Genomic DNA, 22,638 nt, shown 5'->3' with positions numbered 1-22,638 from the left:
AAATATGCTTTAGTATCACTTGAAATGAAGATAAAATAAGACATAATATGAACTATGGAAATCTGATTATTTCTCTCTATACAAGAGTGAATTTCAAGCTATGATGCAAATTTTAAAGCTAGTCTATAGTCCTAATACTATCAGTATGGTCTTACTTCGAACTTGTGTACAAACTAACCATGACATGTCCTTTTAAGAACCAAAACGAGAGCCAGTCATTGGACTGAGCCATTATGCTGAAGTGACACCAAATTAAATGTAAAATAATAAAGAAAATCCTAAAATGGATTGTTGCTTTATCTTAAAAGGGATTGATAATATTTTGATTCTATAAAAAGTGTTCTTAATTGGTTTGCTTTTACTGTACCATAGTCCTATATTATTTTGTGTTTTCAGTAAAGCGCTAGTTTTGTATAATCCTAAAAGCATAGGGAAACATAACTAGTTGGTTTATTTATACTAGTTATATTTATATATATTAAATAGGGCTGTGAAGTAATAATTTTTGTCCGTTTTAAGTTTCAACTTCGCTCTTTACTTCCCTCGGAAAAACTTTGTTTTTTTTAATTAATCAGTTTTAAAACTAGTATTTCGACGTTTCTGTCAACCGTCCTCATATGTAGCGTCTATTTGAATGTTAGGGAGGGGGAAATATTGTATTTCAATTCATAGATAATAACCAGTCGGGTAAAATTTGTCTCCTAGCAAATAAGAATTATGCTGAAACTATCTACGTGCATAATTGGTTATCTTTTATACCTCCCAGCAAGCCAATAAGCTTTAGCTCTGAAACAAGAGCATGACATAATATAGTGGCTACTAAAAGGGAGAAATTATTAAATAGATACACTCGGCGAGGCTTTTGATCTTTAAAGAAGAGTTTACGATGTGCTATTTGTTTTCCTTTTGAGCCTGACGTCTGGCATGTTCTCCTGCTAGTTTGCTGATTACCGCCTACAGTTGAATGGGCCATAAAACATGCTACAAAAAGAAGGGAGGGTTGCTATCCCATCTTAAGAGATACTGTACAAGGTTAGAGGGACTGTCCCCTCCTCAACGCCTCGCTCTTTACGGTAAAGTTTGACTCTGTCACGCAACTTTATTTTTAAAACAATAAAAAACTTTAGCGTAAAGAGCGAGGCGTTGAGGAGGGGACAGCCCCTTTCATATACGGAATAATTTCTGTTCGTTTTATGCTTTAATGTCGCTCCTTACTTTCAGTTAAAAAACACTTGTTTTTTTATTTAATTTCTGAACGTTTTGGAATTAATGCAGCTTTGATTTTGGATCACCGTACATGAATAATTATAATGAAATTTGCATATTAATTTTATTGTTTTTGCTAAATGGCTTTCTCGAAATTTTGTTATGACTTAAATTATGAATTAACTTCCGTAACGAACTTCTATATTTGTATGTTTTTAATACGTATATTAGGGAGTTTACCCCTAGTCAATACCTCGCTCTTTACGCTAAAGTTACCCATGTTACCCTAAAGGTACCCCTGAATCACTAAGGCAGATTAATTAGAATATCGAGATCTTTTGAAATTACTGAAAAAAACTTGAGCCTAAAGAGCGAGCTGCTGTCTAGGGGACACACCCCTTCATATAGGAAATCATTTATTTCTTCTTAAGTTTTGATGTTGCTTCTTTCTTTCACTTTAAAAAAACTCTTTTTTTTATTTAATTGCACCAAAAGGGCCTGATGATTGTACCTTTAGATTCACTAGTCTCAGGTCTATATATTTACCGAGCCTAATTTTGATATATTTACACAGACCTTTTGTTGGAGAAGAATCTAAACTTGCTGAAAATTAGAAACAAATTTCTACTTTTTCACCTATTTTCAACTAGTACTCAACGGTCTCAGTCTAAAAAGAATGTAGCCTACACCAAATTTCAAAAGAAATATAATTCGGTAAATGGATAGAGCTGAATCTCAGCTATGGAATATTAGTAAAATTGTTCTCTTCTGTAGATATATTAATATCATGGAGACTAATACTACTACTACTACTAACAACTCACCGCAGCACCAAGCCACCTGAAGCCAACACAGGTACGCACGCTCCTCCTCCTATCCCAATCTATTCAAAGCCTCCTCTTTTACACCCTCCCACGAAGTTCCCATTTCCTTTAAATCTTTTTTTATGACGTCCTCCCACCCCAGACGAGGACGACCTGCTTTCCGTTTAGCCCTAGACGGTTGGCCGAAAAGAACAATCTTCGGCAATCAGTCATTCTTCATCCGCACAACGTGCCCTAGCCATCTCAACCTTTCTTTCATTATAGCCCTAGAGAGCGGTATTGAACCACTTTTTTCGTACTGTCTATTGTTTGAAATACGGTCAGTCATCCGGGTACCCAGAACAATCCTTAAGCATTTTCTCTGGAATACATCTAGCAAATCTTCATCCGCTTTTCTGAGCGTCCATGCTTCAGAGCCATATTTGACCACTGTCATCACTGTAGCTTCTAATATTCTAATCTTGGTTTGCAGAGTTATCTTCCTATTCTTCTAAACTTTTTAACTGTGAAAAACACCCTGAGCCTTGGCTATTCTACTTTTGACATCTTCACTACTTCCACCATCTTTACTAATAATACTACCAAGGTAAGTGAAGCTGCCCACTTGATCAATCTTTTCATCACCCAACGTCACATTTTCATCTTCACTTATTCATAGCCTTAATGACTTAGTCTTCTTAATATTAATTTTCAAACCTATTCTAGCACCCTGAACTCCGAACAACAATATGCAGAAAAGTGCACAGGGAACAGGGTCGTGTCTGGGATTTTTTTCGGGGGAGTACAAAAAGATTTCTTTTCGGAGTGGTTTACAAAATAATTTAAAAAACATCAAAAATTTGTCTATATTCATTTTTTTCGTTTTTAAGAGTTGGACAAGCATTTAGTTTGGGGGGGGGGGGTAAACTCCCAACCCCCTGGATACCGCCTCAACAGGGAACATGAACCTTAAGGTAAAAAACAAAAACTAAAATTTTAACCAAATAAGTAAACACATTACTTCTTTCACAAGTGCTTATCTACTTTTTTTCTGCTGAGAACCTTATCCCTAAGGAAACAAAAGATTATTTTCTTGTTGATATGTCAGCGGATGTAGTAAACGTGTTATTTCTCTCTTTGCGACTCATTAGTATATTTGTTCGTGATTTTACATACAAATTTACCTTCAATTCAATTATTGATGTAATCAAATTTATTGGATTTAGTTAGCCGAGCTAAAAATAATATGTCAGAATGTTTCTTAATTTGTCTGAATAATTTTGTTAATATTTAATATGAGTATTTTATTTTGTTCAAAAATGAATTTCAACCTGACTCAGCCCAATCTTTTATCTTATTACCAGGCAGTTTTACCTTATTTCCAGGGCTTCAACTATCCCCGGATTTTCGGGGATTTCCCCGAAAATCTATGTCTCCCCGAAAAAAAAATTTGGTTCCCCGAATCCCCGAAATTCATTCAACCACGGTGTCACCCCTAGTGACTATCCCTAGCAAACAATACTTTACATACCAAAATTTTTCACTACACTTTTGTTCATTAATTTTCGTCTCCTGTGGTACTTTGCATAGAAACCAGACCGATATAATTTAAGTATAGACGGTTCTTCATATTTTCACAAAAGTGTCATTTTCCTGGATTTAGATAAAACCATTTTGAATGCAGTATTCCAAATGCTATAAGATTCTTACATTTAGGTCATTCGTGGTCAAGAGAGTCTTGACAAAATTAGCCAAGAATTATGCTTGAAGTTGTTGAACGGAACACTCAGCTGGATTTTGGGTTATGAAATTGAACTTCTAAAGAGAAAGAAATGTTATGAAAGCATAATCATAAGTTTAAATTTTGTTTTCTTTTGCTATTTTTGATTTTGGACTTACTGCATGAAGGCTAATTCTAAGATAAAAACAAATTAATTTGAAGAGACTGGGGTGTAATTATTTCTCCTTCAGAACTATCCCTAACTACTATATTCTTACCATAAGAAATGCACCACCTCCTCCCCCTCTTAATGGGGCAAGATGTAGCTATAGTTTCTGTACAAGGCCGGGACATAGGGAATTTGAGAGAACGTTACCCCAAAAATATTATTCATTAGAAAATTCCCATTACAGCTTAAAATAAAAATTTGGTTATTAGACTTATATTGTTTTCTTGTCAAGTTTTATTTTATTGTTGGACTTATTTATCACGAACTGCTGGTTAATAATGACAAATAATGGTAGTGTGAAGAAAAAGAATAAGTCACTTTTATATGATTTGTAGCCTATAGCTATCATGTCCAGGCATTAGATGGGCTGTTAAAAAACTGAGATTGCAATAAGTACTACATTTGGAACATGGATGGCCGCAGGGTTGGTGGGAGGGGTGGAAGTTAATCGATGACTACCTAGTAATTATAAGGTAACAAATGGAAAGTAAAGCGTAGTAGAAACAAACAATAAAACAAATGTATTTTCCGCAGGGGGGGAGGGTATTTTACGATTGTATTTTCCACGGGGTACTTTCAGCGGGAGAGTATTTTCTGCGGGGGGTATTTTTGTGAGGGGGACGGGTACTTTTCGGTTTCGGTACTTGTTAAGAATCCAGTAAACATGCGATAAGTGTAGTTTCGTTAATCCTAATGAAATAAAACAATGTATGATAAAAATATAATAGTTTAGAAAGAAACTTGGGCTAAATATTTATTGTGGGGGGGGGAGGGGGTAAAACATAGCATATATTAAATACGTAACCTAAACTAGGTACGTTTTTTTTGCCCCTTCAACCCCAAAAACTAAAGTTTAATCATTTTTCACGGAATGAGCAATATCTCACAAGGCAGCGGATGTGGTTCCTCATGTGGTGTGAAACACGCGAAGATGTGGTTCTTCGCGTGTTTACTGGATTCTTAACAAGTACCCAATTTTTTTCCGCGGGGGGATTTTCCAGAGGGGGGGGGTAAACACCTAAAACATTAGAATCAGTATGAAAAACAAACTTCATTTAGTTCTTGTTTATTTTAAGTTTTAATGTTGCCCCATACTTAAAGGTTGAATTTTGTTTGTTTAATTTACCTATATAGAAACCGCAAACAATATTTGTTTTTAGTTATTATTAATGAATTACTGCGATTGATGACTTAATGAAAAACTGCTACTGGTATTTACAGTTCACATGTGTTCATTATTTTTTCTTAGACAATTGTGAAGTTTTCGCCGCAATATCAGCAATAAGTGTTTTCAGCTATGGTTTCCAATCCCGTGCTCTGACTCTAAAACCTACTTTGTAATAGGTTTGATTTACTACGCGGATCCAAACCCTACTTGAGCCTGAAAACGAAGCTAAAACCAATTTTGGCTTCAAACTTTTGCAACGAATTCATTTTGTTTTTTCCCCGAAAATTCCCCGAATTTTGAAGACTTGTCCTCGAAAACTCCCCGAATATTTAACACTTGTCCCCGAATTTTAAGATTCGAGAGTGGAAGCCCTGCTTATTTCTGATATTATTTTGTCAAAGTAACATCAAGTGATTATGCTTCTAAGAAACAATACGTAATCTACCCGTCAAATTCATGACTAATAAAAGGGAAAATGTTCAAAAATTACTATAAATTGGAGACCCCCACGACCCTTTTCTTGTAATTTATGTTGGATGTTCTTCTTCTATTTAACAGCAGGCGGGCTTTTCAGTAAAACTATTAAGCCCTTTTCCTTTTGCTTCACTCTGTGAGCTACAGAGCTACTGGTTTGATTGCCTCATATTTATTATATATATTCAGATATATTTCAGCAGATCTTTCGGATCTAGGAGTTCAAATATAAGATGATAGATGTCGATTTCTATGCTCTGTGTGCAGGTATAGTTGGCTAGGCTCTTGGCTGATAGTGGGATTTTGTGGTGTTTGAAGTATTTTAACAGTTTAGAAAGCAAGGTATGTTTTGCAGACGTCAGCATATTATTTTCAAATAGGCAATGGTCAATTGTTTCATTATTCATATTACAATGCCTGCAAAGAGGGGACAGGGGAATTGAACCACTTGAATTAGAAAGCTTATATGAGAATGCAAGGAAATTTAGTCCATTTGTTCCAGAACGAATTCTATGATAAATTTTAGAAAGATACTTATTGGGAAAGGGGGAAAGGATAGGATTAATCTTATTAAAATTAATATCTGATAGCCTCCATCCGTAAATATCTCTAATTGGGATTGGTCTCCCACTTGGCTGGTCAATATTTATAGCATTTTTTGCTATTTCATCAACCTGATGATTACCACTTATGCCAGAGTGGCTGGGAATGTACTGAAAATAAGTTTTTATGCCACTTGAAGCAATATTATCGATAATACTGAGACAATGATAAGTGTCAATGTCCAACTTATATTGAGGAGCTGAGGCCAGCAACTCAAGGCTTGATAAAGAGTCGGAATAGATTATAATATTATTTGAATTTTCAATCAAAGATTGGTTTTGCTTAAGGTGTTCTAATGCCATGATTATGGCATTTAACTCAGCAGACATTATAGATAAATTATTAAATAATCTCTCGCCCATTGCAATTTTCAGGCGAGGAAGGAAAACACCACTTGCAACCTTCTCATTCATATTTGACCCATCGACAAATATTTGGAAGTGATTTTTATAGGTAATTGTATTAAGTTCTGCAAATTTTTTCTGAACAAAAGCAATGGGGGTTAAATCTTTATTCCATTTTGAAAATTCAGTATTTATTATGGGAAATGACCAATTCCATGGAGGGGATTGGGGGAAAGTAGGTGCAATAGACTTTGCTGGTACAGGGACCTTCTTTTGAATAATGGCATACTCATCTGCAATACCTCTATACATGGCTGGATTTCTTAACCAATTATGTAATGTGTGTGAGCTATTTGATTCAATTTTTGTAAGATGTTTTATCAAGAGAAAGCTACGTCTCTCCCTTATTGTTGTTAATCCACTCTCCATAAGCAGAAACTTGGTGCTTGTGGGTTTCCTAAGACCAAATATGAGACGTATTATATCATTTTGTATTGTTTCAATTTTTTGCATCTCGGTCTTTGCACAAGCACCATAGACGATGAGCCCATAGTCAATATGGGGTCTTATATGGGATTTATAAAACTGGAGTAAGGTTTTCTCCTCACAACCCCAGGGTGTAGAAAGAAGTCTTTTTAGTAGAATTGTTTTTCTTTAGCATTTTTTTATTGTGTTTGAAATGTGGAGGTGGAAATTAAGTTTTTGGTCAAGCATGAGACCTTGGTAATTAATATGATTACCTTCTGGAATAGTTGTTTTATTTAGAGTTAATTTTGCATTAACATGGTTTCGCTTCCGGTGAAATTGGATTATTTTTGACTTGGTGGGTGCAATGGGCAAATCTGAATGTTCAGAGAATTTTTCAAACTGGAAAAGTGACTTTTGCAGATTTGACTGTGCTATCTGAAAGGTGTTGCCAGATGACCATAGCACCAGATCATCAGCATATTGTAGATTCGTGTGGGGTAGGTTCATGTCCCAGAGATATAGGGCAAATAGGAGGCAACTGAGGACTGCTCCCTGAGGTAGGCCTTTGGATATTGTCTTTTGGGGTGAAGAGGCTGAACCAACACAAACAATGAAACTTCGCACTTCAATGAAGGATTTAATAAAGGATACTAGCTTAGGAGGTACTCCAAGGTTTGCAAGTTTATTTAAAAGGATTTGGTGGTTCACATTGTCATATGCTCCTTCAAAATATAGGAAAGCTGCCACTAGGATATTATTTTTTGAGGAAGATTCATTTATTGCATTTGTTAGCAAAATGAAAGCATCTGTTGAGGAGTGGTATTTCCTGAATCCAGTTTGAGTGTGTGGGATCATGTTATTTTTCTCAACAAACCAGAGGAGTCTGTGATAAATCATTTTCTCCATTATTTTCCCCATCACAGGTGTAATCATTATGGGCCTATAAGACTCAGGGTTATCTTTTGGTTTATTTTTCTTTGGGATTAGTAGGAGGGACGAACATTTCCATATATTGGGGAACCTAGAAGATGCCCAAGCGTGATTATAACAATTTAGCAGTTCTTGTTTGTATGAAGGTGTGAGATTCTTTATCCATGTAGGGTGTATATTGTTATAGCTGCTGCTAGTTTTGGACCTAATATGATGTATTGCATTATTCAATTCCTGGATTGAAAATGGATTAGTTACGTACTCGGATCCTGGGCGTGGTTGGTAACTAGGGTTCATAGGAATTATGGACAGTTTGCTTTGATTATTTGATGTTAGCTTATTAACGAAAAGAATTGCAAATAGATTAGCCTTTTCAATATCGTTGTCATAATGGGTATTATTATGTAAAAGTTCATACAGGAGTGGGTTGGGAGAAGTCTTTTCCCCACATATGTGGCTTATGATTTTATGTATAATTGGCTGATGCGTTTCTCTGGAGCGATTATTTGCAAAATTGTTTCAGTATTTATACTTGGCATCTATTATAGTCCTTTTCAGATTAGATTCTGCTTGTAATTTTTTTTAAAATGTAGCAAGTGATGGTCTTTTTTATGAATTCTCTCCTAGCTGCCTTTTTTATCCTCCATCTATTTAGGCTCTCATTTGTCCACCATGCTTTAGGAATTTGTTTAGGGAATGTTTTCTTAGGTGTTGTCCTGGGGATAGCATGATTAGCTGTATTTATTCGTAAAGATGTCAAGGCTTCAGCATGTGTGTCAACTGTTGTGTTAGAAATGCATGAACTCTGGGTGAAACTTGTAATTTCATCATTTAGCTTATTTTGGAAAATAGACCAATTTGCTTTAGTGTTGATATATTTGGAGGTATGAGATGAAGTTTCAGCAGGTTCATTAAGGGAGCAAACTATAGCAAAGTGGTCTGTACATAGACTATCAATTTAATTTATGTAGATTTTGTTCAAAAAATTTAAAGACACAATTTGTAGGTCAATTGTGGAGAATTTGCTACTTTTGGGGTTAAAATATGTATTCAGGTTTGGAGGGGTAGCAACAGCTAATTCATTATTATTTGAAGTCATATGCTCAATAAATTTACCAGCTTTATTTGCTGGTTTATTCCCCCACAAAAGGCTGTGGGCATTGAAATCACCACAAATAATGATATTTTTTAACATATTAGAATTATTTATATGATTAAAGAAATCCTTGGCATCTGTAGTTTGGCCATTAGGGTTATAAAAGCTTATTATGTAGGTTTTTAAATTATTCGGCCAAACACTTATACCAATTACATCAACATCATTTTCAAAATCTGGAAAATTGATGCCACAAAATTTTATATTATTATTAACTAATAAAGCTACACCACCACCTTTTCTCTCTGAAGATCTATCCTTTCTCAGGATAGTATATCCCAGAGACTTAATTTGTTGATTTTTGGTTAAATTAGTTTCCTGGAGTCAAGCAATATTAATGGAATTATTATTCATAAATGATATTAGTTCATTTAGCTTATTTTCTGTGAGTGACCTTACATTCCATTGGAGTATTGATAAATGTTGTGTTGTTTATTTACTCTTCATATGACTGTGTATCAATGTTCAGCTTTGTTAAAAGTAAAGCAAGATCTTTTTTTGCTTGAATGAACATATCATCTGGGATGTAGGTTTTTGCCAATTCTGCAATAATTTTTGTTTTCTGTAGTTGATGTATGTTCATGGCCTGAACTGCATTACAGTTTAGAATGAATAAGCATATATTTGGGGATAGTATTTAAGGTAGTGCATCCTTTTTGTTGGTAAGAGATTGATTCCTGGTAGTGTGTCTGGTTTGTTTCTTCTTCGGAGGAAGGGCCTGGCTGCCCTCATATCACCGGAAAACGAGGCTTGCTGACTTGATGATTCCTTCTGATAGGGATTTGAGCTAGGGGGCTTTGAAGATATTGTTTTATATGGGGTGTTTGATGCATTGGGGGCATTTGACTTAGGGGTTTTGGTTGGTTTCATTACAGGCTTTATTTGGTATTGTTGGGCAGCATTTGCTTCCATTGCTGCAAAGGGGTATGGGATGGCCTTCTCTGTTGATATTTGGAGTGTTAGAGCTCTTTTCTTGTATGCAGGGCATAATGATTTATTTGTAGATTCATGTGGACCTTTGCAATTGATGCATGTAGGATGGGTGTTCTTGCAAGCTGTCAGCTCTTTAGGATGGAACGATTTACAAGTACTACACTCTTGGAGAATTTCATTGCATTTGTTTGTCGTGTTTCCCAGTTTGAAACACTTCTGACACTGAATAGGCTTAGGTTTGAATTCCTTGTGTGGTTTGATTTGCGCAAATAGGAATAATTTTTCTGGGATATCAATTTTATCCTTTAGTGTGAATAAGAAGGATCTACTAGTTTTTAGGCCAGTAGAGTTAGGTTTTCCAAGTTGGGTAACATCCTCAACTGGGATTGTGTTTCCGGCCCTATCTGAGAGGCCTTCTTTTAACTCCTGAGTAGATATCTCTGGGGGAACATTAAAAACTACAATTTTTGTTGGTGATTGTTTTGGGTTCCAATTAGATGCAATAATTGGGATATTAAGAAGGGATTTAAGGTTAATTACTGTATCTGCTGATTTCTGATCTTCTACAGCTATTAGCAGAGATCCATCACGGTTAATGTTAAGAGAGAACATTGATTTTAGCAATTTAAAAATTGCAACTCTTATTGCAGTGATCATTTTTATTTCAAAGGGGGTAGTGGGAGTAATTTTAAGGTAAATTCCTAAGTTTTTGGAGGGAGGATCTTGGGCAGGGAGAGGGGAAATGCCTTTAATTGGGGAGATTTTTTTCCTTTTTTTAGAGCTTCTAGAGGGGACCTCTTGAAACCCATTATCATCATTTATGTTTGCATTTGGATCTACAGTTATCATTGTCCTATTCTCCGAATTTGAGCCATCATTAGAACTTTCAGATAATGTACTTGACCAGCCAGGATGGGTATCTTTCACTATGGAATTTGATTTGGGATCTGGGGGGATTTTTGTTTTGGAGGACTTCTAAACATTGCCTATTGGAAAAAGCTTTAAACACAAATATAAAACTAAAACAAGAAGGGAAAATAGATGATATCAAACCGTCTGCACTATACTATGGGGAGGATAAACACCACAGTATAGCCCTGAGGATGACTTGAGCAGGATAGGTTTGGTACGACTGCTGATTAGAAGCGATAATAATCACAAGAAAATATATTTTGATTTTCTTATAAGGTTGCTGAATTCACTTACCAGAAGAAAGGTTCTTCTTCTTTTTCTCAAAACCAGAATATCATATTCCAGATCATATTTCTTTCAGCTTCGAGGGGTTTTGGGATTTATTTTTTTTACTTTTTTCTTCATTTTGTCTGGCCTGGCTAACCTAAGTGAAGCGGGTTTTTGAGAAATGTAGCCCATATTAATTAATCTTATTCCGTGAGACGATTTATGAATTTTTATTTTTAGTGGTCAATTCTGGAACTCGAACAGTTTATTTCACTCAAGTTTATTCCATGTGTAGCAGTTTTGTCTTCTGATTTGTTTCTCACTATTGTTTTCTAGTGACCATCCTATCAGCTTATAAAGCAGAATCAGCTATACAAGACTAGTTAATAGTTTTCAGTTAGCAAATAATTTTTAGTAACGTAATAGTCAAATCCGGTTTTTATCTCTTTACGTAGTCCATTCATTCTTCCGGAATTTAAATTTTTGGCTTCAGTTTACTGGCTTGCCTTCTCAAGTTTTCTCACGGCATGTTGTGAAAATTGTTGGTCGGATATTCGCCTATTCTCTTTTGAATTTTGGATTTGTTTTATGCCATCAATAAGGTTTTGGATTCTTTGTATTGCTTCATTTAGGGACTAACCTGAAAAAAAGAAGCTTGAGTAAAAAATCATCAGAGAAAAGCAAAAAACAAATGACGTATGACTCCAAACAGCTTGGAAGTTGTAGCTTTCCTTCGAAGGTGTCGATGCCTCTGGGAATCAGCATATTGTTATTTTTTGAATTTTCACGGACAAAACGTGTTGTCAAGTTGAACTTATTGTTTTAATGGCTCGACTTGGCAACATTGACAAAAATGTGATACTGTCCTGAAAACGTCATAATTTGAAAACAGTCGGTACGAAGTGAAAAATCGGTACTTATTTGTTTTCCAGTACACACTCGAGAATTTGTATCTACAGGTACGGGGTTGAAACAACTGAGACACTTGGAAGATATATATATATATATATATATATATATATATATATATATATATATATATATATATATATATATATATATATATATATATATATATATATATATATATATATATATATATTTATAATCTAGGATTTATATTTGCACATTAAGGGTGGGGGCTAAGTATAGCGGGGCTGGATGTAAAATGTAACCTAACCAAAATAACCACTAAATATTTATTAAAATATAGCTACAATGTAGTTTTCACTGAGTCGAAGCTAATTGTCTTCGTATACAAACAGCAATAAACCTTTTATCGTCTGATTTTATAGATCTAAATTCTCGAGTGTGTACTGCCTAATAGATAAGTACTGAAAAATATTTGAAAATTGCGGTCTTCAGTATTAACAGACCTGAGATGGGTCCAGAGGGGAAATATTTCACAAAATATCAGGCTATTTCCTTTGTACATCGTTTCCGAGACAATAGCAAAAACGCAAACTAGACTCTAGTACGATTTTTCGGCTCATAAATTTGTGTCCCTTTTGATATTTATGAGTAATTTGTTACGGTGGTTGATTTTAAAAAAAGTTGGTTCTAATTTATAAATTGTTAGTGATATTTTTTTCATCGTATTATTTTTCTTTATTTGAATATTTTGGACTTTTTTTAAGTGTCTTTTCAACATTGATTTTTTATTTATTGATTTTTTTTTCTAGTTGGTCATACATAATATATTATAGTTAAAAAACGCCTGGTGGATGGTTTTCTAATGGTTAAATTTAACCTGTATTTTGTTAAATGGGAATCTAAGCAAAACAAATCTAATTTTGTGTTATTAATCTGCTTATTTGGATGTTTTAACATTTCTATTTGTATTTCTCAAACATATATGTTCTGATTAACCAAGTATGCATTGGTCCATTGCCACTGAGCTTGCACAATCTGTGGTTTATTTGAAAAATATATTAGCAAATTTCAGAGAAAAAAAAGACCAAAAAAAAGGAGAACGGGTTTGTAAGCCTAAAACGAAGTCAGGTGCCTGATTCTCTAAAATACGTGGCATGATCTTTCCTTGAGTACTTACGTGTTATAGCGACCAAACTAAAGAAGTGAAGTTAGGTTAATTCTAATGAAATATACCAAAATGTGATGAAAATATAATACTTAAGTGACAAAATTATGGAAAACGCAACAGAAAATTATGGAAAGCAGGCCGCCTAGAATGTATTATATTGAATACCTAACCCAACCACCTCTATGTATTAAATATTTAATTAAAATATACCTTCTCGCTCAGGCTAAGCTGATTATTCCCGAGTGAACACAAAAATTCGGTTTCATTACAGATCAAGAAAAAAGTGTGGTCGCTATAACACGTAAGTACTCATTCCTTGTAACTTCATTTCATCTTGATTTGATTTTTACTTTAAACTTAGTCCAAATCTTTGTTGTTTAATTAACGTTTTATAAATGTCATGCACAGTGAAAAATTAGTTTTCAAAAGGTTGAATCTCTTATCCCTATCTTAAATCAACAAAAGTCGCAGATATAGATGGAAGAAATTTTTGTCATGTAGCGATGCGTGCATCGAGATATTTTTTTCCATATTCCCCTTCCGGCCATCCACCAAGGTCAAGGTCATACCCAGAGGGGGGGGGTGTTAAGGGGGTAAGAAATTTTGGGGTACTCGAACGCACAAGCACTTGAAGATACAACCAATTTTACAACATGTTTAAAGACACTAACTGCTTGACACTTAGCAAAAGAAAGGCCGGTAAGGTTGGTTAAATGGTAGAAGGGATTGTTTGAGCTTTAATCATGCCAATTATGGCGCATACCTGTATTGAGTGCGCACATTCTTAAAACGTGCTTCAAATCGATTCCTGTTTAGATTTTACTCAGCGTATTTCTGCCATTTTTAACTTTTTTAGAATTTATTTTGTTCAAAATCTTGTCTTTTTTTAGGAACACTTCTTGTAATCAGAGTTCTGGTGTCAGGACATTTCACTTCCTGTATGAATTTTCTTTGATATTAGAGGGTCCAGTTGGGGCGAGTTTAGATACTCGATTCAGCTCCTGCTTCTAGATTAGATCTTAAAAGTATTTCACTTTTCCAGTTCCTTCATTAATGCTCATAGTCTGGGATACAGTGATTAAATCATCGTTTTTCAACCTTTGAGTGGCTCGATCTCCCCAAAAAGATAAAAAACGATATCAGTCATCTCTTGACCCCCACCTAATCAATGACTGCTGAAGTCCAATTATCTTTTTTAAATAAATAGCGACGAAGACCACACTGCCTTTCCATCATAAGCAACAAGTAGAACAAGAGGGAATTTTTTTTATATAAGACAGTGGAATGTAACTTTAAATGAATAAACTGACAAAATAACCTGACAAAAAATTGGTATTGCCGTTAATAGAAAATCTTATTTTTTCATGTAATATAAATACCATAGAAGAAAAGATGTTTGCTCTTGGAGAATATAAAAACCAGCCGTCTTTATTGTGGATTTTGGTGTGTGTTTCTGCAATGTAAACAACTTCTTTAGCAGTTGTTTGTCATTAAATTTTCTGTCTGATGTCATGCTTGGGATTCGTATGCAAAGCCATTCTAAACATCCCACATGGGTGATGATCTTATGGCATTAGGCTACCCGACGCATTATGACTCACGGATTTAGTTGTTTTGTGAAATGATTTAAATTTTTCAAGAGCTACCTCTTTATTTTTGAATAACCGTTCGTGTCGAACCGAAGTTTTTTTTTAATTTTTAAAGGTCAGGGCAAGTTTTGAAGCCTCCTTGGCAAAAACAGTGATTTTTTCATATTATTATTCATAAATATATTTAAATTGGAAGTAAAACTGTTGACTATGAGATTTGGCGTGTCTTAAAACTCACATGTTCAGAATTTTTGCTCCTTTCCCACTGTGACTTAGGAGCCTTAGCCCTTCCTTTTCAAATTCTTGTCCTTAGGGGTGCCGTTTCAGGAGAATGTAGGGATGGTTAAGTTTTTTTTTATTTTGTATTTAAAGATACAAAAAGGTATGTTAAAAATCTCGGGGGGGGGGGGGTATTTCTTTCGATTTTTTTATGAATTTGCCAACAAAGGTATTTTTCTATTGCTAGAGGGGAGCCATTTGCCTCCTTTCCTTTAATGAAGTAAGTTTAAGCAAGTGGATGAAGAAAATATAGCTGTTTACACATTTTTTTAACAAAAACTTTGATTGCGGCAAGTGGCGGTGCTACTGTGGCAACAATTAGTTATTTCAAAGATAAATCAACCTGAAGAGAAAGAGTGGCTCCGAACCCCTAGCGAACATCGAGGAGTGCCCACTTTCAGAGATCACGTACACAGTTTGGTGCAAGCCAAGTTTGGTGGAAGTGTGCTAAGCTTGGTGGAATGTGCGACCCTTGTGGCGGTCTGAGATAAACATTAGATGGCGGAAAACGAGTGCCCCCCCCCCTCCTGGCGAAGCAGTCTCGGGCTAGTAAAACAACATCTAAGATTTTCCAAGGTTTGCATCATGCATAAAATATCGATGCACTGGAATGAAACTATCCTACCTCCAAATGTGCTCCGATTGAAAATATTCTATGTCCAAGCGATTTCATCTTTCGGGTTCCTAGCGTGTTGGACACGAGTTCCTCAAAATTCCAACGCGCCAGAATGGCATGGTTGAACACGGGTTCTGAAAAGACATTCGCCCGTGTTGAACACGGCAATCAGAACGATAATCCGCACATCCCCTGTCGAACTCGGTGTTGGATATGGATGACCTGAAAACCAGGCTTTAAATAACTACAAAATAATGAGTAAAATATGAACGTTTGTAATTCAAATTTAAATGTTCAAATAAAACGATATTACATAGTAAATTAGATTTTACTGTTAATTCTTACTGAGATTATTTGAAAAAAAAACTACGTTTTCTAAAGAGTTAAAGAGGCTGAGTCACAAGTTCGAACCTTAAAACGTACAGGGATTAGGAGGTACAGTTGGGGGGCTGCCGCCCCCTAACCCCCGCTTCCGCAGCCTTTAAATAAAAAAAGTTTTTTAAACTGAAAGTAAGGAGCGACATTAAAGCTTCAAACCAACAGAAATTATTCCGTATATGAAAGGGGCTGTGCCCTCCTCAACGCCTCACTCTTTACGCTAAAGTTTGACTTTCTCACAACTCTTTTTTTAAACAATAAAAACTTTAGCGTAAAGAGCGAGGCGTTGAGGAGGGCACAGCCCCTTTCATATACGGAATAATTTCTGTTCGTTTTAAGTTTTAATGTCGCTCCTTAATTTCAGTTTAAAAAACTTTTTATTTAAAGGCTGCGAAAGGGGGGTTTGGGGCGGCAGCCCCCCAACTGTACCTCCTAATCCCTGTACGTTTAAGGTTCGAACTTGTGACTCAGCCTCTTTAACTCTTTAGAAAACGTAGTTTTTTTTTCAAATAATTTCTGCACATTTTTGTACAGTTTATTACTTATTATTGCTTGACTAACTGTTAGCTGATCGTGTCAGGAGTTAAGGTTGGGTGGCTGCTGCCCCCGAAATCCCCCGCTTTTGAAGATTCTTGTGTTAAGGCTTTTAGTTCCTTAACACTCAAATCAAATACACAGTAAGAATTTCTTTTTTCAACTTGTATTCATGCATGTGGATACGTAGCATTTTACCAAAGCTGTGGCGACTTGCATGAAACTTGAAGGCAGACTGTGATTTTACTTTGGACATACCTGTTAAGTCAACGCAATTAATAGATTGGAATTAAAAAAAAAACCGAGTTTCTTTTGTAAACTTTAATTCAGTATATAGAATAATTCCTCTGACGGGGACTCAAACCCGCATCGCCCTCCTGACCTCCAGAAGTAGCGACCACTGTACAACAGAGGTACTTGTTATATTATGTTTAGCCTATAGAATCTATTTTGGGCGTAAGGAAATCCCCACAAACCTTGATATTTTTTTTTCAGAAGACAGGAAAGGAATGATCGGATTGATCTGAAATTTGGAGGATAGTCTCCCAGACCCTTTAAAAGCTTATCCTCTAAATTTCAGCCCGATCGGACAACGTTAAAGGGGGGCTGTGGTGGGAAAATTTAACATGGGCTCTTATAGAAAAACGAGGTTTTTCGTAAATGTAAATTCGGGGGATAATTTTTTCGGTCTGAAAGTATCAAAAGGCCCTAACAGGTCAAATTCTGCTTCAAATGAGTCCTCATTCACCCAGATCCGTTGCCAACTGTGGCCTGTAGGCGTGGCTAATAAAAAAAAGAGAAATGAACATTAAGTGGCTATATCTGGTTTTTGGAAAACAGGGAAAGAGTAATCGGATTGAGCTGAAATTTCGAGGATAAGCTACCGGGCCCTAGGATAGCTTAACCTCTACATTTCAGCCCGATCGGACAACGTTAAAGGGGGGCTGTGGTGGGAGGGTCGAAACTTCCAGCCCAGTTTACCCCATGAAAATAAAGTCGGAGGAGGATGAAATTTTGCACGTTTCTTAGTTTGAGCTTGGGCTACAAAATGCGATCAGCGCCGTTTCTCTGCGACCTCTAGGACCGGACATCGCTTAACATTGTGGTGGGTCGCCTCTTTAAAGAGGCACAAGTGTGCCTCCTTGATGTATCAGCATGTGGTGTGATAAGTCGATTTTTTTTTCTGTACAAAAAGATGAATGTATTTGAAGAGCCACCCCCTCCTCACCAAAAATAGATATAACTCAACAATAGTTTACGATGTTGCAAACCACTGAAAAAAATTCGTTGTTCTTTGGAACGCTCAGGTGAAATAATAAACTATTTCAGGCTGAAATAATATTTAACCAGAATATTTTACTATTATTTTTTCCCTTTTATGCCTACTGCCCAATATAAAAAGCATCTTTATCCTATATATCGTTATATTATGATACGGATTTAAAAAAAAACAGTAAAAACTAACGAAAATAAACTAATTTAAATATAAAAATTAACGAAAATAAACTAATTTAAAAATAGTGAATGTAAATTGATTCCCACTGGTGTATTTATATCGAGAGAGTAGTGCTTTAGAGATTAATGGAAAATAAAACGTCTTTTTTCTGTGAAAACATAGCTTTCATTAACTATGGTTACGTCGGAATATTTTTTTTTGTTACAAAGTCGTAACAATAAATGTATTTTTTATTTCATTGTCATTCCATTCGAAATTTCATTGGTCATCCAATGTTTATATTTGATTTAAGTAATTTAATATCTGAAATAAATTTTATTAATAAAAATACGTTTTAGGTGAAACCGCCTTAACTGCTTGCATGGTGATCTCGGAGGGACTACAAGTAGACCACTAGAGTACAAGATTTTAAAGTTGGTTGCTGAGATTGATAAACGTCAAGATGCCGAAAGCAGTGAGTATTTTTTTTTTATATCTTTGTTATCTTCATTATATATTATTTTAACATGCATAATTTAATTCTTATCCCACTGTTTCCCCACGTTCTACTCGTGCACCCGTCAGTAGTTCAGTGTCAATGTTTCAGGGAGCCTTTCAGAGGGGCTATTTATTTTTCTCATGTAACCACATTGTGGCTTTGAAATTTAAAACATGATTTTTCCTTTCTTAGTGAATTTCTTATACATAGTCAAGGCCATATCCAAAGGGGGCTAGGGAGTTTGACCCCCCCCACAAAATGTTTGCCTTACTCGTAACCTAACGACAATGCATACGAACAAATTTGATCTGTTTTTTTATAGTGCTTTTTAACCTCCCCCTTAAGAAATTACCCCCCCCCCCCCAACAACAAAAAAAAACTGGATACAGCTCTGCATAGAGCCATAGCAAACTTCACTGGTTCATCTAACATTACCAGTTTTTCTAGAGGCTTTATTTGGCAAATTATTATTGCCGATCACCTTCGAATGATAATCCTTTTGGATGAAAGCATTTTTCGTAACACTTGGGTTGTGAAGTCAGATTGACTGTATTGATCGGCATATTATCAGTGTGAGTTAAGGGGAAACAGCTTAAATTAATGAACCAGAGTTCATGTGTAAGGTAGATGCCAGGTTGGATGTTCAGCTGATTCCCTTCGTCCCCCAGGAATTCATCTCTCTTCACCAAAATTCTCCCAAATGTAAAATAGAATAGTTAAAGGAAAAGTAAGACACTTAAAAAGTATGAAGAAAAGAAGGGATTCTTGACAATTCTACTTATACTCCAAAATACAAGTACGATAGATGGTTGAGAACATCGTATAAGATTTACTTTTGTTAATTTTAATTTTTCTTTTCGTGTTCTTTGGGGCTGGGGATATGAGTTATCATGCTTGCTTGCTTATTTGAAATAAGGAGTCCGATAATGGAGTTTAATAGTATAATATTGTACTGACATGTTAGCAAATTGAAAAGGGGCGGTCAGTCCGGACATGTTTGAGTGAAAGACATGAATGGGGCCAAAATTTGTTAGACGGAAAGAGGTAACGGGGAACAGGTGGAAAATTTTGATAATGTGCTCAGTTGGAACACAGTAGCAGGTGATGATATAGAGGAAAATGAAAAAGTTTATGATACCTTGGATGTGAAGGAAGATTTGTTTTGTGAGGAAGAATTAGCGACCGTACTAAAAGGATTAAAAAACAATAAGGCTCCAGGTGCTGTAGGGGGGTAAATGAGTTTCTTAAGTGTGGTGGCTCGGAGGTTAGAAATAAGTTACTGAAAATTATGAATATGATTTTTGAAAACGGGGAAGTACCTAACGATTTTAGGAAAACCTTAATTAAGCCACTTTATAAGACAGGTGATAAAAGTGAGTGTGATAATTATCGAGGCATTAGTCTGGTCTCAGTAGGTAGCAAATTACTTAGTAATATGATAGACTGAGAGATCTAGACTGAGAGACTGAGTAATATTTAGACTGAGAGATGCTGTAGACAAAGTTTCAAGAGGAGAACAGTGCGGTTCTAGAAAAGGTAGTTTCTTTTTCGGCCTCGGCCGAAATTTCGGCCGAAAATTCGGCGTCGGCCGAATTTTTACTCTTAGACTAATAATTGAGAAGTGCCTGAGCTGTCAAAAACCTTTGGTCCTCAGTTTTATATATTATGAGCAAGCGTTCTATTCTGTTGATAGAAGAGCTTTAGCAAAGGTTTTATCCTTGTATGGTATACCAGACAAATACATTAAAGGGATTAGTGCTATGTACGAGAATAACACTGCTGCAGTAGGAGATGAGGTTAGCAGCTGGTTTTGTATTAAATCAGAAGTTCAGCAGGGTTGTGTTCTATCCCCATTTATATAGATTATTTTGATGGATTTTTTCTTTAGGAGCACAGGAAAGGCAATGGGAGACCACGTCATCAAATGAGTAGGAAAAAGTCTCCTGTACTTTGATTATGCCGACGATTTAAGCAACCTACAGGAAAGTGTGAGCAAAATGAATGAACTTTTAGAGGTTTTGCGAGTTCAGGGTGCTAGAATTGGTTTGAAAATTAATGTTAAAAAGACTAAGTCACTAAGGCTAGGAATAAGTGAAGATGAAAAAGTGACGTTGGGTAACTAAAAGATTGATCAAGTGGGCAGCTTCACTTGCCTTGGTAGTATTGTTGGTGGAGATGGTGGGAGCAGTGAAGATGTTAAAAGTAGAATTGCCAAGGCTCAGGGTGTTTTTTCACAGTAAAAAAAAAGTTTGGAAGAATAGAAGATAAGTCTGCAAACCAAGATTAGAATATTAGAAGCTACAGTGATGACAGTAGTCAAATATGGTTCTGAAGTATAGGCGCTTCAAAAAGCAGATGAAGATTTGCTAGATGTTTTCCAGAGAAATTGCTTAAGGATTGTTCTGGGCACCCGGCTGACTGACCGTATTTCAAACAATAGGCTGTACGAAAAATGTGGTTCAATACCGCTCTCTAGGGATATAATGAAAGAAAGGCTGAGATGGCTAGCGCCTATTATTTGGCTGAAGGATAACAGATTGCTAAAGATTGTTCTTTTTGGTTAACCGTTTAGGGCTAAACAGAAAGCAATTAACCCTCCCTTGGGTTGGAAAGATGTCAGAAAGAAACATTTAAGAGACATGAAAACTTCATGTGAGTGTGTAAAGACAGAGTCCTTGAATAGATTGGGATGGAGGAGGAGCGTGCGTATTTGTGTTGGTCTCAGGTAGCTTGGTGCTGCGGTGAGTTGTTAGTAGTAGTAGTAGTAGTTCGGTCCGTCTTCATTTTCTTGGTTCTGACTTGCAGTTTGACTCAATGCTATTGAAGTTAAATTAAAAAAAAAACGAAAGAAAACGCCCCTTAAAGGTACTTTAGACGGGAAACCTTCAGATTCAGACCTAATGGAAGTGTTCTCGATCGTAAGGGGCGAACTGATGTCATGTATAAGATGTCCGTACTAGACCAAGACGATGGGAAATTAGAAAAAAATGCCCCTTAAAGGTACTTCAGACGAGATAACCGTCTGATTTACGCCTAGCGGGCGATACCGATACTTTTTTTATGAACTGGGTTTGATGACTTTTTGGAGACGTTCTTTACTAAAACTGTTGAATGTTGCGGGGTTGATATTTCAGGGGGAAATACGCCTAAAACCCCCAGGTTGATGTCATCAACCAGAAACTATTCATGCTTGTGCTTGTTAATTGTTTTTCTTTTATATTTGTATTTTTCAAAAAAAACTCAGAATTATTTTTTATTGAGACAGATTCTGCAGGCTCTGCAGCTATGTTTAGCTGAGCCATATTTCATAAAAATAGAAGAGAAATTTCTAATAAAATATACTTGAAATATAAAAGCAAACCCTTGAGGATCTTGTTGAGAAAAATGGAATGGACCACATTTTTCGGTTGCATTTTGACATTTCCTCTGAAATAGCATAAACGGAAAACATCTTAAACTAATGAATCATAGTTATGCGTAAAATAGAGGCCAGATTGATAGTATCAGCTAGGGGCTATACAGATAATATTTGCAAATTAATGCGCCAGTAGGGTGTTATTATCCATTTAAGGGCAAATACCATCAAAGTATTCCAAAAATGAGCAAACTAAATCGCGGTTGATATCTTTAACATGGCATGCAATGGGTTGGCTACTTTGTTCACTCCTATTCCGCCTCTTTGAAAATTATTACCCTCCCTAAAAAAATGAAAGACTAAATATTGTTGTTGAAAGGTTGGATTTCCCAAGAATACTTCATAGCATGGAATAACTTTTTTAACATAAGTTATATATATATAGGGTGAAAATTCAGTTTGGATTAAACACCTCAAGACATTCGGTGAAAATTTGGCATGGTAATCCTGACTTGTACTGGTTTTTACAAGTCTTTGTCTTGAATGCATCATCTTTGACTTTGAGCGGTTCCTTTGCAACTGAACCCTCGTACCTCTGACCCTTGAGCAATTGAACCACCATGTAACTAAACCCTTGTGCAACTGAACCCTCGTACCTCTGACCCTTGAGCAATTGAACCACCATGTAACTAAACCCTC

At 35.8% G+C, this 22,638-nt stretch overlaps 1 protein-coding gene across 1 annotated transcript in view; it reads left to right on the top strand.

Moving 5' to 3' along the window:
• Positions 1-22,638, top strand: part of LOC148954795 (moesin/ezrin/radixin homolog 1-like) — a 91,940-nt gene that overhangs the window by 18,918 nt on the left and 50,384 nt on the right. Inside the window, exon 2 of the mRNA XM_089105158.1 lies at positions 18,445-18,560. Within this exon, the coding sequence (XP_088961284.1) occupies positions 18,549-18,560 (12 nt within the window). The 5' untranslated portion in view covers positions 18,445-18,548. The remainder of the gene's footprint in view (positions 1-18,444; positions 18,561-22,638) is intronic.

This window comes from Artemia sp. Qi Xiang Cuo, chromosome 2, assembly GCF_049724085.1.
Source record: "Artemia sp. Qi Xiang Cuo chromosome 2, ASM4972408v1, whole genome shotgun sequence".
NCBI lineage: Eukaryota > Metazoa > Arthropoda > Branchiopoda > Anostraca > Artemiidae > Artemia > Artemia sp. Qi Xiang Cuo.
This window is presented reverse-complemented; position numbering and strand designations above follow the sequence as displayed.